This window comes from Rissa tridactyla, chromosome Z (genome assembly GCF_028500815.1).
Source record: "Rissa tridactyla isolate bRisTri1 chromosome Z, bRisTri1.patW.cur.20221130, whole genome shotgun sequence".
Lineage (NCBI taxonomy): Eukaryota > Metazoa > Chordata > Aves > Charadriiformes > Laridae > Rissa > Rissa tridactyla.
The window spans coordinates 76,303,683-76,319,387 of NC_071497.1; the positions used below are offsets into that span (position 1 = coordinate 76,303,683).

General features: G+C 40.8%; 1 protein-coding gene across 3 annotated transcripts in view; it reads right to left on the minus strand.

Moving 5' to 3' along the window:
• UNC13B (unc-13 homolog B) overlaps window positions 1–15,705 on the minus strand; it is a 216,458-nt gene that overhangs the window by 126,284 nt on the left and 74,469 nt on the right. For all 3 annotated transcript variants that reach the window (XM_054185791.1, XM_054185789.1, XM_054185792.1), the window contains 2 exons: window positions 8,480–8,806; window positions 6,488–6,578 (listed from right to left, as the gene is read on the minus strand). In XM_054185791.1, coding sequence (XP_054041766.1) covers window positions 6,488–6,578; window positions 8,480–8,806 — 418 coding nt within the window. The remainder of the gene's footprint in view (window positions 1–6,487; window positions 6,579–8,479; window positions 8,807–15,705) is intronic.

Consider the following 15,705-nt stretch of genomic DNA (forward strand, 5'->3'; position numbering starts at 1 on the left):
GTAGGTCTCAGAGAATCTCAATAAGGATAAATAAACATGCATTTTATTCCAAACAGATATGACTATGCAGATATCTTATTTAAGACTCTTAGAGATGAAAGAAGATTTTCTTCCTCCGAATACAGCATGTCAGCCGAACCTTCCCTCACAGAGAGGCTACCAGAAGACACAACAGACACAGGTCGTTTGAGCACCGGGGAATCACCGGTGAAGGCTTTGGGGAGTGCCACAAGACTTGCCAGTCTGCAAACTCAGATGCAAGACAGGGAAGGAAGATTATAGCACGGGGAGACAGCAGAACACGTCCACTACTTTTGTATTTAAATCCTTTTTAAATAATTGTTGTTGTGCAATCCATAAGGGACCTGAAAGCCACATAGGCATTTTATAGATAAGGTATGCAGAAAGCACTTGACTGACATTGCAAGCACAGACAGCTGACAACAGACAGTCTGCACTACAGCTGGCAGCGACCCTCGGATCACGCCTTCCCTACACAGACCAGATCTGCTCTCTGGGTGTAGGAGCAGTGAATTCATGAGCACAAGGGTGTTCTACAGATCCCCATCAACCCTGGTCCTTGGGACATTTGATCAGCAATGTTGGTAATTTGGTGGAGGTTAAAGATAACCTTCATAAATTCAACAGGTAAGAATAAGGAAGACATTTAACTGGAGATGCCATTTTTCTGTGTGAAGAGAAGTTTCTAGTAACTCTGTTAGAGTCACAATGCTTCAGTCTGCTTCTTTGCCACTGCGTGGGAGGCTTTGAAAATGCAGAGCTTACTCATCTTCACGGGACTGATAAAAAGACACCTAGGCAACAAAGCTTAAGGGAAATAAAATGCCCAAAGTAAACTATTGCATGAACAGCACAGTTCATGAGAGGTGGAAAGGGACAGTTACTAATCTTTTGGTGACTGGCTCAAAGCAGCCATGTCCTCCAATAGCCGTCTAGGCTGGTGCACAGTACATGGTTTTAATGATCAGAGGGCCTGGATTCACATGTGGGCTGTGAGGGCAGGCAGGTAGGTAACTTACAATAAACTAGCAACCAAAACTGGCACCAGTTAGTGCCTTGCTGGTCTCCTCACTAACAGTGGAACAGTGGAAGTCCAGAAGGACTCTTCAGGGCACCCCACAGCTACATAAGATGACAATAGTGGTGGTTTGCACCAACATCTTGCTTTCCCAAAATAAAAATAGGGCATCACACTCCAAAATCACCAATACAACACGCTCCCTGCACCAGGGCTTTTAAAAGTGAGACCCTGATGGTTCTTAAGTACTTGCAGGCACTTGATCAGAAGTGCTGACTGTGAAACTATGAGGCATGGGAAAATAAGACTGTGGATATAATTTGGTACCTGTAACACTAAACGAGAACAGTCATTTAGTCCCCCCGGTGCAGGTACTTATATTCCAGAAAAACCATGTCATGAACTATATCCGCACCTCAGTATGTGATCTAGTTACATAGCAGTCAAAAAGAACAGACTATTGACATTTAACAGGGAAAGACAAAGATTACAATCAAAATAACTGGTATAAAATGGATATAGAAGAAGAAAAAGAGAGGAAACACTGCTCCAATGACTTTGCATTTGAAATGAAAACAAGTAAATTGATGTATTTAATCTCCTGACATAAGAGGAAAATTATGCATAAGACATTTTCCCCCATAAACAAATTCAATATAAGTGGATAAAATCCCAGACCCCACACCCTCTCGTAATATTTAAATATACTTGAGAGGCAATTTGATGATTTGATTGAATTTTTGCTTTTCTCCAGTCCATCAATTCTTCTATGTCATTCAAAACTCAGATTCAAATTTGTTTAAGTTTAAAAGTCGCACAGTTGTGTCCCTAGCTGAAGGCTACGTCAGTTAAGGAGGGCTGCAAGTTGAAGATGCAATAGCTATGTGTCCATTCTTCTTCTGGAAAAGAAGCTCCCACGGAGGGACTGCAGCAAACAAGCTATCAATTAATCCTTCTTTGTAGACAAAGTTCTAAGTGTGAAGGTGACAATTATTGAGTCATTTCTCTCAGGGATGAAAATCCTAGTTTGATTCTGGCATAATTAAGTTTCCTCTTCACAAACACAGAAAGAGAACAAGGAAAACAGCAGAAGTGAAGAAAAAACTATGCATACTACCACAAACTTTTTTTAACATGCACAGTTACAAATTTCTTTGCCATCTTGTAACTGTCAAGTCTTAATTAAAATACTACATTTCTCTGACTCATGGTGCTGTAGGATGCATGTATGTTATTCATATGAATATTAATCCCTTCCCAGGTAGGAGGCAGAATTGCTCAGGGGATTTATTATCACATCACATATGGAAACTTCTCGGGTGTCTTTTTTTTTTTCTTTCTTTTCTTTCTTTTACATTTCAGCCAGATCATTAGCAATTAAGAGTCATAAGAACCATCTTGGTAGTCTATGTGAGAGGAATCCAGTAGTTCATATCAGTGAGCTGGAGCTCCACACTTATTAATGAAATGATAGTGCACATGGGCGAAAGGGAACATGGAAAAGACCTGGAGGAATCACTTTGAACATTAAGGACATAAGCAGCTACTCTAAGCACTGGAATAAAAGAGGAGGATAGTCCTCTTGAAAGCTTCTAAGTAATGACAGAAGATGGGAAGGGTGATCAGAGAAATGAGACATGACCTTTTCTAACTACCAACAGAATCACCTGGTTAGACTACCATCACAGGGACCTTTAATCCTGATACTTATCTAGATAATTTGTATTTGTATCACCAACTTTCAAACAACATCTAGGAATGAGCTGATGACGCACAAGGTGCGGAGAGCAACTAGCATAGATGCTCTTCTAGATTTGAGCAAAAATACAGAGATAAATGAGGATGAAAACACATCCAAGAAAACTCTGACAGTCTTCCTGATACCTTGGAAGGAAAGGAATTAGACAAGCTAGAAAAACACTATGCAATTCAAGAACACAAGCTAATAAAAACTCAGAAAATAAGTAGCTAGAGCTCATGAGAAACAGGCTTAAAGGACCAGGAGTTCAGGAAGCTGTTAACAGTCAATGAAACAGCATTAACAGACAAAAACCTCAAGCTATCCCAGTGAAGAGGAAAGAAAGGACACACAAAAAGAAACCCATCAAAAAAAAAAAATAATCACAAGCTCTTCAGAGAACTTGAACCTCAAACTCCAAATATCATCTTATTGAAGTTTTTAAGGGCAAGCATTATTGCACAGGAAAGAAATCAAGAGGCCAAAACACAAATTTAAACACCTAGCAGTCAACACACAATATGACAAAAAAAGCATAGCTCCTACTCATAGAAAGACAAAACTATCACCACGTGGTCTTACGAAAGCTGGAACATTTGATGTCTTAATTGCTTGAGGTCTTCACTGACAGAGACAACTGCAGTCAGGCAGCTGACAGAATTATTTTTTTTTAAAAAAAGGGAAAAGTAGTTTATAAATTTATAAAAAAACCAGGTTGCAGTAAAGGAAAACAAATTTGAAAGAAACAGATAAGGTAGTTATCTCTAAGACAGCTGGTCCTGACAAATCTTCATCCTCAGGTGCCAGGTTGCAATGCTGACAATCACAAAGCACTAAGAACTTTAAAAACAGGCAATGCACTTCAAGTTTTGAACAGGGCAAAGCAAGCATTTATGCTTAAAAAATAGGAAGAGGAGGACTTGGATAATTATGAAAGCGCTAACTTGACTTTTTTCCCCCGCTCCTGGGAAGACTGGAACAAATAATCAAATTATTTGCAAATCTTCCAGAACATAAAAAGGAGAGAAATAACAGCGAGTTTTATCAAGAGAAGAACTGTATCAAATGCATTTAACTTCCTTCTATGACGAGGTATATTAGTCTTAGGGGTAGGAGAAGAACAGTAGAAATTTTCTGTCCTGAGGTCTGGATGAGCTGCTTAAATTGATGCAAACACACTGGAAAAAATTATACTTGGGGTAGCCAACCTCAAAGAATGTATCAAATGGTGTCCCTGAGGCAGCTCTGGTAGCACACAGCCTGGCAGCTTGGGTACTACACAACTTTTTCACACACAAACTTGAAGGATTTATAGGCATAACAGATTACGAAGAGACACACAGCCAATGTGCTCAACGAATGAAAAAAAAAAAAAACCAACTCTATAAGAACAAGTCCAAAGCCGTATCCAGCTGTAATCCAACAGAAATATAGGCTAGAACAAATAACAAAGCCCTTCTTCAGAAGGAACCTCAGCCCTTGAAAGGATAAGAGGCTAACTATGCATCAGTGTTAGTCTGCGATAAAAAGGCACTATCACAGGGGGATACCTGATATCTTGGGATATCAGGATCACAGCCTGGAGAACAAAGTCTTCGTTGCTCTGTAGTGCACATGAACAGGCTCTCTGCTGGGTTTCTACATTCAGCTTTGGACACCACACTTCAGGAAAAACAACAAAAGGAGAGAAAAAGAAAAAAAAAGAGACAGGCTGATTAAAGAGTGCCTAAAAAAAAAAACTGACACGAAAAGGCTGAAAGAAAATGGGTCATTTAGTGAATGTGAGAAGAGCAAGGGGGGCTTCATCCTCTCTTTGCAGTAGCCCTTCACTATTGCAGAGAGGAAGGGAATCCATTCTGCACCTTTACCACTTGTCCTAATCATAAGAAATGGATTTATACAGCACCAGAGAGATCTAGAGCAGAGGTTAGGAAAAGCTGTTAGACAGTAAAGACAGCTAATACCTGGAGCAGGCTGCTGGAAAACTCCATCTCTTACATTTTTTGTTTTAAGGAAATTTTGAATCATTAATTGTTAGGAGAGGTCAAGGCAAAGCAAATAATGACATTTTTCTATCATAACTAAAATAGTGTTTCTGTAACAGCGATCTCAAAGCATGCCTGCCTTCCAATTCAGCAGAAACACGAAAATTGATGGTGAACCACCTCATGGACCTTCTATTCCTTCAGAAAAAAAAAACAAAAAGAAAAACAACAAAAAAAACACAGAGAGATACCCGGGGACCCAGGGAGAGGCATCACTTGATCTCTTGTCCGTTCTAGTAAGTTTGTGCACTTGTTTTCCACAAGGCACAGAACTAAACTGTTTTGTTTGCATGCTCTACAAAACCACAACAGAAGTTCCTTTCCTTCTTAGATACTAACGGTGTTCTTAAATTTTACTTTCCATGTCATGCTGACAGTTTTGATGCAAATCCCTCCTGTTTGGAACTGAAGCAACACAGTAATTGTTAGATGGGAGAGAATTTACAATCCAGATAAGGCAAGGGAAAACCTGTTTCTGCTATGGCACTTCAGATGCCTCTCAGGAGGCAAAAAAAAAAAAAATTGTTTTCCTAGAAATTTGCAACAAAACCAGAAGAGAAAGAAAAGTCCTGCTACTTATAGATAGATACTGTAAAATAATTTTTATATAAAAACAAAACAAGAGAGCTCTAGAAAAAAAAACAGTATTTCTAAATGAAATATATTAACTCTGCACTGTGGGTAATAGGCAATAGTTTATCATCTATAGAATATGAGCACCATATGTTATCTTTCTGTGGGCATACAGATGGATGAAAGTATAAGACTTTTTTTTTTTTACAAAAAAACAACAACTTTTTGTGTCTTAATCGGTGTTTTCTAAAACAAGAGTGTTTATGCTGCTGAAGAAAATGTCACAACCTTTTCCTTTTGACTTCCCAAATGAAGATTATTTATTTTTAAATCTTACTTTCATGAGATGGAAATACCAAGAATTATTATACACCCACTTTCAATTAGTATATATAAAAATATTTGATGTGAAGTTTCCCAAGGAACATTTTCACACGACAAATAATACAGATAACTCCTACTAAGCTAACAAGCTATCCTTAAGTTGCCTTGAGAAAAAGTCTTAAATTCAAACAGTTTAACACAAACCATTTAGTCCCAGGCACCGTGATTACTATTTACAAATTCAGAGATAATTTCTCTGCTTCTGCATCTATGAGTATCTATGATACTCATAGAATCACAGAATTGCTGAGGTTGGAAGGGACCTTTAAGATCATCAAGTCCAACCATTAACCTACCCTGACAAAAACCACTTCTAAACCATGTCCCTAAGTACCACATCTACCCTTTTTTTAAACACCTCCAGGGATGGTGAATCCACCACCTCCCTGGGCAGCCTATTCCAATATTTAATAACCCTTTCAGTGAAAAAATGTTTCCTAATATCCAATCTAAACCTCCCCCGACATAACTTGAACCTGTTTCCTCTTGTCCTAGTTCCACACAATGATGATCAAAATATTTGATAGAATTAGATAGCTCTAAAACCATCACATGTTGCAGTCCTATACAACACATTTGATTAAATTTTTGTCTGCAAAACATCAAGACTGTAAAAGGTGTCTTACAAGGAAGAAGAAATGAAACCTTCAGACACAGATCTAAAACCCAGATAGCACAGAGAAGGAGCAAAGCAATACTCCATCCTACCTCTTGAAGCTGCAGTCGAACTTTGCTAATGGCTCTAATCCAATGGGCTCTTGCTGGAGGAAAGGGTGGTGGCTCGTTGTCACCATGGTAGCTTAAATGCAAGAAAGAGAAAATCACTATATGAAAACCACTCATCTGTAGCATTAAAGATTCAACACTACACAGTGCAATCACAGCTTCAGCTCTTGAAGCTGAAGTAACCAACAGGCTCCGGTGAACACAGCCCTGCACATGCTCTGGGAAGTGAAAGGCTAAAGCAGAGGTTTCCTTATACACAGGAACCGTCTTGGAAACTGATGAGCTGAAAAAGATACAAGCTAGGATACAATCCAGCCCCAGGAGCAAGATGATGTTGGTCAGAACATCAGGAAAGCAGCCCAAGATACCTGATGAAGCCTGTTCAACATGTTGGCATCATAACTGCACACACAAAGGCCAATGGAAGATTTTCCATCCCCGTGCCTCTTGCAGGTCACTTCACTGCCTCCTCCTACTCACCACTACTGCTACAAATTTACAGCCCCTCTTCAGTGGAAACACTGGCAACTGGGCTCAGCGGTGGTTTTCACCATTCATCGCACCTTTCTCACTCCCCCCTTTCCTTTCCACACGTTTTCAAGAGGGCATGTTCATCTGGCAGCAATGCTCCACCTCAGTGCCCCACAGCACATTTTACACTCCCTAACCTCATGACATTGGGCCTTTGGTTTGCATTCCTTCTTTTATATGTTGCTGAGGTGTAAACCTCTGAAACAAACATCTTCCCCTGTCCGTAAAACACCTCACACTGCTGATAGTATAAAAAAAAAAAACCAAACCATATCTGGGAAAAACACAAATCCATGCTACACATCTAGCTCAGGTGCAACTCTAAGGATCAATGTTCAGAACTCAGTCCCATGCATACTTCCTGAAGAGAGGAAGGCACCATCAGATAGTGGAGAGGAAGGGAGCCAGTGATGCAGCAGTATTCAAGATAGATGCCTAAATTAGCCTGAAATAGACTATGTGAATAACCTTCCCTGTGAACAAATATAGGCCAGCCATTCTGGGACAAGACTCCTGCTGCTCTGTAAGGAGAAGAGGAAAGTGACTCAGAGTTTATAAACAGTTTAACACTTTTTCTAGTCTTGCTTTCCTTTTTTCATCTTTAGTAAGGGTTGCCTACACATGAACTGCTGTGGTTAATTCTCTCATATAAGCATAGCGACACCAGCTGTACCCTTCAATGGGTACAGACAGGCAGACATCTTTCCACGGACCTAACTGAACCAGAAGAAAACAATCACTCATTCTGATGAAAGAATAACCATACCTACAATAGGGGCTGCAATGACTTGATTACCTCAAGGAAAAAAAGTCACTCCCAAAGTTAAGTAATGAAATTTGAAATTCCCGTAAAATCTGTACAAATCCCAGTGCATTATTCCCCCAAACTTAGCTGAAATACTTTTGAAGACTGTTTTCAATACTGCTGACAGCTTGGAAAGCCCAAATGCAAGGACAAGAAAAGCTGCCGCAGTGAGTCAGAGCAACATGTCTATTCATATTGTAATTCTACAACCTACAACTACATAAACACTAGCTCTAGTTGTGGTAGCCTACTACACAAGAAAGGAACTAGTGCAGCTCTAACCATGACTACATGAAGTTCTTGGTTGCTTGCACATAAGCTTGATCACACATGGGCAATGGAAGCAGCTATCTTTGGGCCAGACTACATTCATCAACCAGAAACAGAAAAAACAGCAAATGAGCTTCAAGGCACTAACAGGTGTTCCTCTTTACATACAGAGCAAACATAGTTTAAGCTTAGCCAACGTCTCATAAATAACTGGTCCTGCACATAAAGATGTTTCACAGATCAGCAACATCAAAGTCAGTTGCTAGAGAAGGCTGCGAGAACAATGTACATAATTTGCCCCAGGAAACAGCAAAGAGAGAAATCCTCTTTGAATTAGTTGAAAAGAACTCAGTAATAGTTTCACCTACCTCACTTGGGTTCCTGCATCAATATCGTTGGGCTTCTCAAGTTCCAGAGGTAACTTAACTGCAGAATGGTCTGCATGTCTCTCCTCTGTTTCACAGACCTTCTCCTCCTCTCCTTTGCCACAAGGCTCCTCTTGCTCCCTGAGCCACGCCTGACCATCCTTCTGGTAGCTGCCCAGACTGTGGTAGGAATGATTCGACTCTCTTTCCTGGTGATCATCTTCTTGCTCAGAGCCATGGGCGCTTTCATGGGAATGGTCCAGCTCACTTAGGTGAGAGCTCCCCTGGCTGACATTACAAGAGGAGCCATATCTACTACTGCCAGCAGGACTATAAGAAAATAAGAAAGTCCATCAGAAAAAAACAGTGGCTTGGAGAAACGCAAAGCAATCTGCACATGTAACAAACTGGACACTAAATATTACTGAAAAGACATATTATGAAGTCACATTTAACTATTACGTTCCCTGAACTAGATCTAGACTTCTGAAGCTCAAAACTTTGGTAGGCAGTAGAAATACTTCAAACACAGCCTACCAGTATATAGACCATATATGTCAATAGTCTTTCTTGCATCGACTACTTCTTCACCTTAGATCAGCTAGAAACTGCCAGTGAAGATATTCTAATAACCAGACAGGAATAAGAATGGAAACATAGCAATTCAGAGTGGAAGTGTTTCTGTCTTCTGCAGTTTTACCACAGCTAAGGTCTTTACCATGACTATTTAAAGCAGACTATTATTAAGAAGTACAGTAACTTAAAGTTAACTTTATTTTCATATATATTATACATTTATGATAAAATACATTGCACTCAAGATTAAGGTTGTCAAGACCATCAATTTAAAACCTTTTACAAAAATAGAGAAATTGTTCATGGGGAAGAGATATGTCTCACTCCAGTAGAGCTTTTTCAGGAATTTAATTTATATAAAAAACCCAGTGCCACAGGGATTCAAGACACCACTTCCAGGACTGAATTCCTAGAATCCTTACACAAAATACAGTGGATGAATATTTCTCATGCAGTCAGGAAAACTACAGCCAAGGATTAAGCAGCACTAATGTTTTTCTTACTTGCACACTTTGCAGAATTTGAAGCCAGATAGGAAGTTTTGAAAGTGCAGCGCTGCAGCTGTATGGTCAGAGGCACAAGTTTCACTTACATCATGCAGACATGTAGGTTCAGCGAGTCTCTGTTTTGATTTTTGAGGGCAATTGTAGTTTAACATATGCACCTGACTGAATACAGACTCATTAAATAGTGATACCTTCCTTTAGTGGCTTTTCTAACTGCATGAAATAACCTTTGCACAGTAGGAAAAGCAAGCATTAGAATACCTTCACTGCTATCTCTGAAAATGTTTTTAAATCCTCAATAATGTGAAGTGAACCTAATTAGTTCTATAATACATCAGCAGTATGTTAAATTTCTCTCTAAAATTAAAAGCCTTTACCCTGCATTTTGAAAACAAAATGTTCTTTCGATCCAATGCATTCTACCTAGTGTTACCTTTTTTTTTAGCAAATAGAACATAATTAGCACTAAACAAGAAAGCAAAGTGAATTGTATGCAGCAGAATTAACACACAAAGAGTATAACTTCTGAAAGGCTAATGAAATTAGCACTAAAGCATCTCATTCAGTGGGACACAGTATAAGAATGTGGAAAATACAATTACACTTACAGAAAAAAGAATGGGAAAAGGTGAGGAAATGGTCTAAGGGCTTGTACGTAACTAGTGACTGCAGTTCGCCACATCCTCTGTGACAGCTATCAGTAACGCTATGAACAGTTTACGACAAATAGGGAGTGGGACTGAGTTACAAACATCGGACACCAAGGCCAATATCTACTGCTGCAGTATGGCATTATAAATGTTCAAAAAACCTGAAACCATTTATTATGCCTCATTTGTAACTAGCCTTTTCTCATTCAGTTGTTCCACACTATTCAGATCTGCAGCCTGTGCGCTGGGATGAAGCACTGCTCCATTAGGAGCAGAATCAAGCTGAGTTTCTTTCAGTTCAGGCTCATCTGGTGCATGCTCTTCTGCCCCATCTTCTTTCTGCAGTTCACCTGAAATCACATTCTGCTGATCCTCTGACTCTTTATCAAACTTCTCTCCCAGCTCTTTGTTGGATGTATCATCAACAGTGCTTGCACTAGATGGTTCTTCAGGAAGTTCATTGTCTACAGTGTCAGGCTTCTTTGAAGACAAGTTTACTTCTATATTTGCATCAGTCAGTTGATCTGAGACTGCAGATTTTGAGTTTTCATCTGAACCGACTGTTCCTAACACCTTGTCATCTGGTTTTGACAAAGCCTGTGGTGGTATATGTGGTTCCCTTTTGGCAGAGGTCTCCCTGTTGTCTTTTTGCCAGGGAAAAGAGAAATCTAGCTTTTTCCCAAATACTGCTCCTTGGGCACTCTCTGGCTTACTCACCTTTTCTTCACTACCTCCTTCAAACAGAGTGGAAGAAAGTTTCTTAAAGCTGGACATGAGGCCCTGATCTGCCCCTGCTTTAGTAGCGGAAGGTGGCTGCTGAGAGAATAATGACCCAAATGGCTTTCCACTATCAGCAGATGACATAAAGCTGAATTTTGGCAAACTGGGCATGTTTGGTATTTCAAAGACTGGTTTACTGCTGTTTGCATCTGGAGGAACGTTATTAGGTTTACCCTGTTTCTTCAAGTCAGATTTGGAAGCAATCCCTTCCGCAGGCACCTCATCAATTGCTGAAGGTTTCTCCTGTTCAGCAGTTTGCTGTTCTACCTCACTTGTCTTCTCTTCATTCAGCTGGTGCAGATGAACACTGGGCTCATCAGCTGGAGCTGCAGGCTCTGTACTGTAACTACTGACCATGTCATGCTGATCAATACCAGCATTGGCCTGATCCCCTGTAACAGCAGGCTCTGATTCAAGTTTAGCACTCTCGTCCAAACGGGAAATATTTGTGTCTGCTGCGTTAGTTGGGGCTTCCACTTCCAGTTCAAGCCCATCAGAAGAGCCAGTCTGAAGGATGTCAATGGCTGCATTGTCTGTAGAAGCAGTTTGTTCCTCTGTTACGTGTGAAGACTCCACATCTAGTTGGCATGTATTTACATCACTCTGGTCAGTGGCCTCAGCCTGCACTGCATCAGCTGCATTACCGAAATCAGACTGGCATGGCTTAGTGTCTACTGTCTCAGAGGGCTGCACATCATGATCCAACTGCAGAACCTCAAGGGACTGATTTTCACTAGAGACTGCTGTTTCTGGAGTGATCCTCAAAGGTTCCTCTTTACAGGTTTCCAAGTTCCTATTTTCCTCAGTTTCTGTTTTCACAGGAGACTCTTTTGTGGAGTTCTCTTCTGCTGAAACAGGTAATACATCCTCCTTTAGAGAGCTCGAGACATCCCTTCTAGTCTCTCTATCCACAGCTGTATTTTCTGTCTCCCTAGAAGCTTTTGCTGGAACAGACACAGTGACATCTTTCACACCACTGCTTTGAGGTTTAGGGGTGGGTTTTGGAGGCATCTCTTTTGGAGATTCTTTTGGACCTTTGAAGATGCCAAAGAGATCATTTGTGAAAGCTGGTGCTGGGCCACTTGGGAGGGATGAGAAACCAAAGAAAGAGGAGCTTTTCTTCTGTGCAGTAGGAGGTGCGGAAGCTTGAGGTTGGGAAAAGAAACCAGATAATGTTTTAGGCGGTTTCATTTTTGTCATGAAACTTGAAAACATTTCAACTGAAGAATCCAGTACCGATTTATCACTCTCAGATTCCTTTGGTTTGTTTTGCAAATTAGATGTCTCTGGCATTTTAGAAGGAGGGTGTAGCTCTTGTGACTGTTGTAACCTGTCACTAAGAGCTTGTTTGGGTAATTTATGTTCTGGCAACTCATGCTGGACACATACTTCTTCAGAGACCATTTCTTTTTTTACGTCACTCATAATATTTAAGTCATTTAGACTCTGGGAATCCATTTTATCCATGCTATAATCTTTCTTTTCAGAAGCTTGTTCTTTTGAAGAGTAAGGCTCCTCTTTATCAATAGGAAATGTAGAACTGTCCATTTTCCCTGTGCTATCCAAGGCATCTTCTTCTGCCTCTAGGGAAACAGCCTGTTGGCCCTGAGAACCCTCCTGCACACTGGGAGTCTGAAGGCAAGGACCAGAAGCAGCCGAATCAGTTACTGCAGCATCATCAGTCTGTGGAAGCTTCCCTAAATTACTCTCTTCAGCTACCTCAGCAACACTTTCTACGTGTTCCACTGCCAGCATTTCTGATTTATTTTCTGGGATCGTGAGGTTATTAGACATCTTTTTGCCAGTCACTGCTGCAATAATATCATCAACTTCTTTTTTATTGTCTGCATCTTGTTGCCTGGCAGAACTGCTGATTTTAACGCCAGAGTCAGCGGAAGTATTCTGCATCACGTATGGCTTAGAGTTCACTGGTTTAGCTGGTTTTGTATTATTCTCCTGTCCTGGAGCAGTTTGTGGCTTTTCATCCAAAAAGGATGTCAAGTTGAAGAAGCTAAAGCTAGTACTTCTTTGAGGTATGCTCTTCTCAGCAGGTGGACTGCTAGAGAAGAAGGAGGGCAGACGAAACAGCCCCTCTGTTTCTTGCTGCTTCCCACTAGCAGGAGCAGTAGCAGGTGCTGAAGGCTTTGGTTCGTCTGATCCAGTGAAGAAGGAGAATATACTCCTACTGGCTGGCTGTGCTGGCTGTGATTTCGAAGAAGTGATATCAGAAAAGCTGAATGGCAAACTGAAACCTGACTCTTTAGGCGTCTGATCTGGCTTTGGTTTTGCCTGATTAACTGTGCCTCCTAAACGATTTCCTCCTTGTTGCTTTGGTGTAACTATGGGTACGCTGCTTTGCTGCCCAGCTGACTGACTAAATTGGCTTGTTTTGGGACCTACCCCCATTGGCTTCTGTGAAGCGTTTCCAGGAGGCACTTTTTTACTCTCAGGAGACTCCTCCTCCGCTTTTCTGCTTTGTTGTTCCATTTGCAGCCCAGAGCTAGGAGAGACCTGCCTGTCCATGCCTTCTGTTCTCACCCCTTCCTTAGGGGTGGAGGACAGACATGGCATACTGGCACTCTGAAGACCCCCAGACTTCTCAGTTTGTTGTCTCGACTCAGACACCGTTCTGCTATTAGTTTTTGACAGAGTAGTAGTACTTGAGGATGGTTGAGAAGACACAGACTCCACTTTGAAGAGATCTCCAAGGGATCCAAATAATGATGAGATGCTGGAGGCTTCCTTCTGCTCTGGCTGTATCACTTTTTCTGGTTTATCACTTTGACTTTTTTGGAAATCTGGTGATGGCTGTGGTGCTTTGCTTACTTGCGTTTTAAAGAAATCAAAAAATCCAGAAGCTTGGGTTTTGTTGGCAGTTGAGCTTGCAGGAGAATCTTCTCCGAGACTGAACAATTTCAGAGCACTTTTAAATAATGTCTCCTCAGGCTCAGTGGCTGGGTGGCTCTGATTTGTCTGTGACTGACTAGGTTCATTAATATTTGCATGCCTTTCAAGATGCTTGGAAGCTGGTGTTGCTTTAACAGGTCTTTCTTCTCGCATGGGCCTGCCATCTGGAGCAGTTTGGCTCAATTGAGAAGGAGATTTTGTTAATCCTGGTTTTTTAACACGGATGTTTTCATTCTGATTTAATTCTGGCTTTTCATTTCTAGCAGCCTCCAACTGAAGTTCTGATGAAGTATTTCTTCTCGATTCTGATGTAACAGGAAGCTTTTGCTCTGCTTGCGCCTCATCTAATTTTCTATTTGGTGCAAGTGATACAACATCGCTTCTGCTTTCAGATGATTTTAACTGGGTGTCTGTTCTCTTCAAGGCAGAATCTTCTGATGGCTCAGGGTCAGGACCTGAAGACTTTCCAATTAGTCCACCCAAAGCAGAAAATAAAGAGCTAACTTTGTTCACTGGTGTTTTCTTATCTTCCTCAGTCTTTTTTGCTTCTGTTACTCTTTCAGTAGATGACACAGTTTCTTCAGTTTTAGGGGTAGATTGAAACAGATGGAAACCAAAGAATCCTGATGACCCACTCCCAGTAGTTGTCACGGGGACACCCTTATCTCCTTCTTTGGTGTGGACTTCCTTACTCAGCGATTTATTGAAAGCAGCTCTGGAATGTGTTCTGAGATCAAGGGTTACCGGAGACTCCTCTGAATAATTCAGTGTTTCCTTCTCAGGTCTAAAATCTACTTTGAGTTTTTGAAGCTTATAACCTGAGAAGTCTAATGGCTGCTCTCTCTGATAATAAATAGACTCTTCAAACATTTGTGAAAAAGTCTCCAGATTCATGTTCATTAGCTGATCGCTCCTCTGCAAAGCTACTGACAAATCCAGGGGTTTATTTGTTGTATAATCATCTAAAGACTCTTCTTCAGCAAACCAAAACAGCTCATCTTCACTGCCAAGAGGGACTTTAAAACCACAAACTGCAATTGTGTTGTCCTCTAGCACAGCTCTTGGAATGGAATCCATTTGAAAATTATAATCATAGCAGTCCGGGTAGGAATATGTTTCAGGAGCACACACGTAGACATATTGTCCAGTGGGATCAGTGAGCAGCGAATACACATACTGGCTGTCACTGTACATGTAGTATCCACAATCACCATCTTCTGATGGCCACCATATACCCTGCTCAAGCATCATTAGCCACTCCTGATACTCCTGGCTATAGGATGAGTACATAAAGCCCTCATCCATACTTAAAGTCTCTTGGTCAATTAGAGTCCACATAGTTCCATCACAGCCAGAGGAATAGCTTAAATCCATGGGCAACTCTTCTAATGAGTAACTGCCATCTCTTTCAAATGGTGGAAAGTTATAACTTTCATTGAGAGAATTAGCAGTCCACGCATCATTTTCTTCTGAACAAACATCTTGAAACATTAACTGGTCAAATGAGTCATATGACATCACACTTAAATCTAAACTCTGTCCATCAAAGTTGGCATTAGTCTGCCAATCCATCACATTTGCATTTCCATCCTTTTTACAGAGATTCACCACCATATCGTTTTCAGGCCAGTCCAAGAACTGAGGGGGCAGAACAGAGTTCTGGTTTAACATGTAGTAAACTGGTACTGCTATTTCATGAGCATCAGCTAGTTCCCCCACTTCATATTCCCATTCAAAGCTAGAATGGCTTCTTGTTTCCTGATAAGCTGAGTACTTCTCCGTAAGGTTATAGCTTTCATTAGTCAAATTG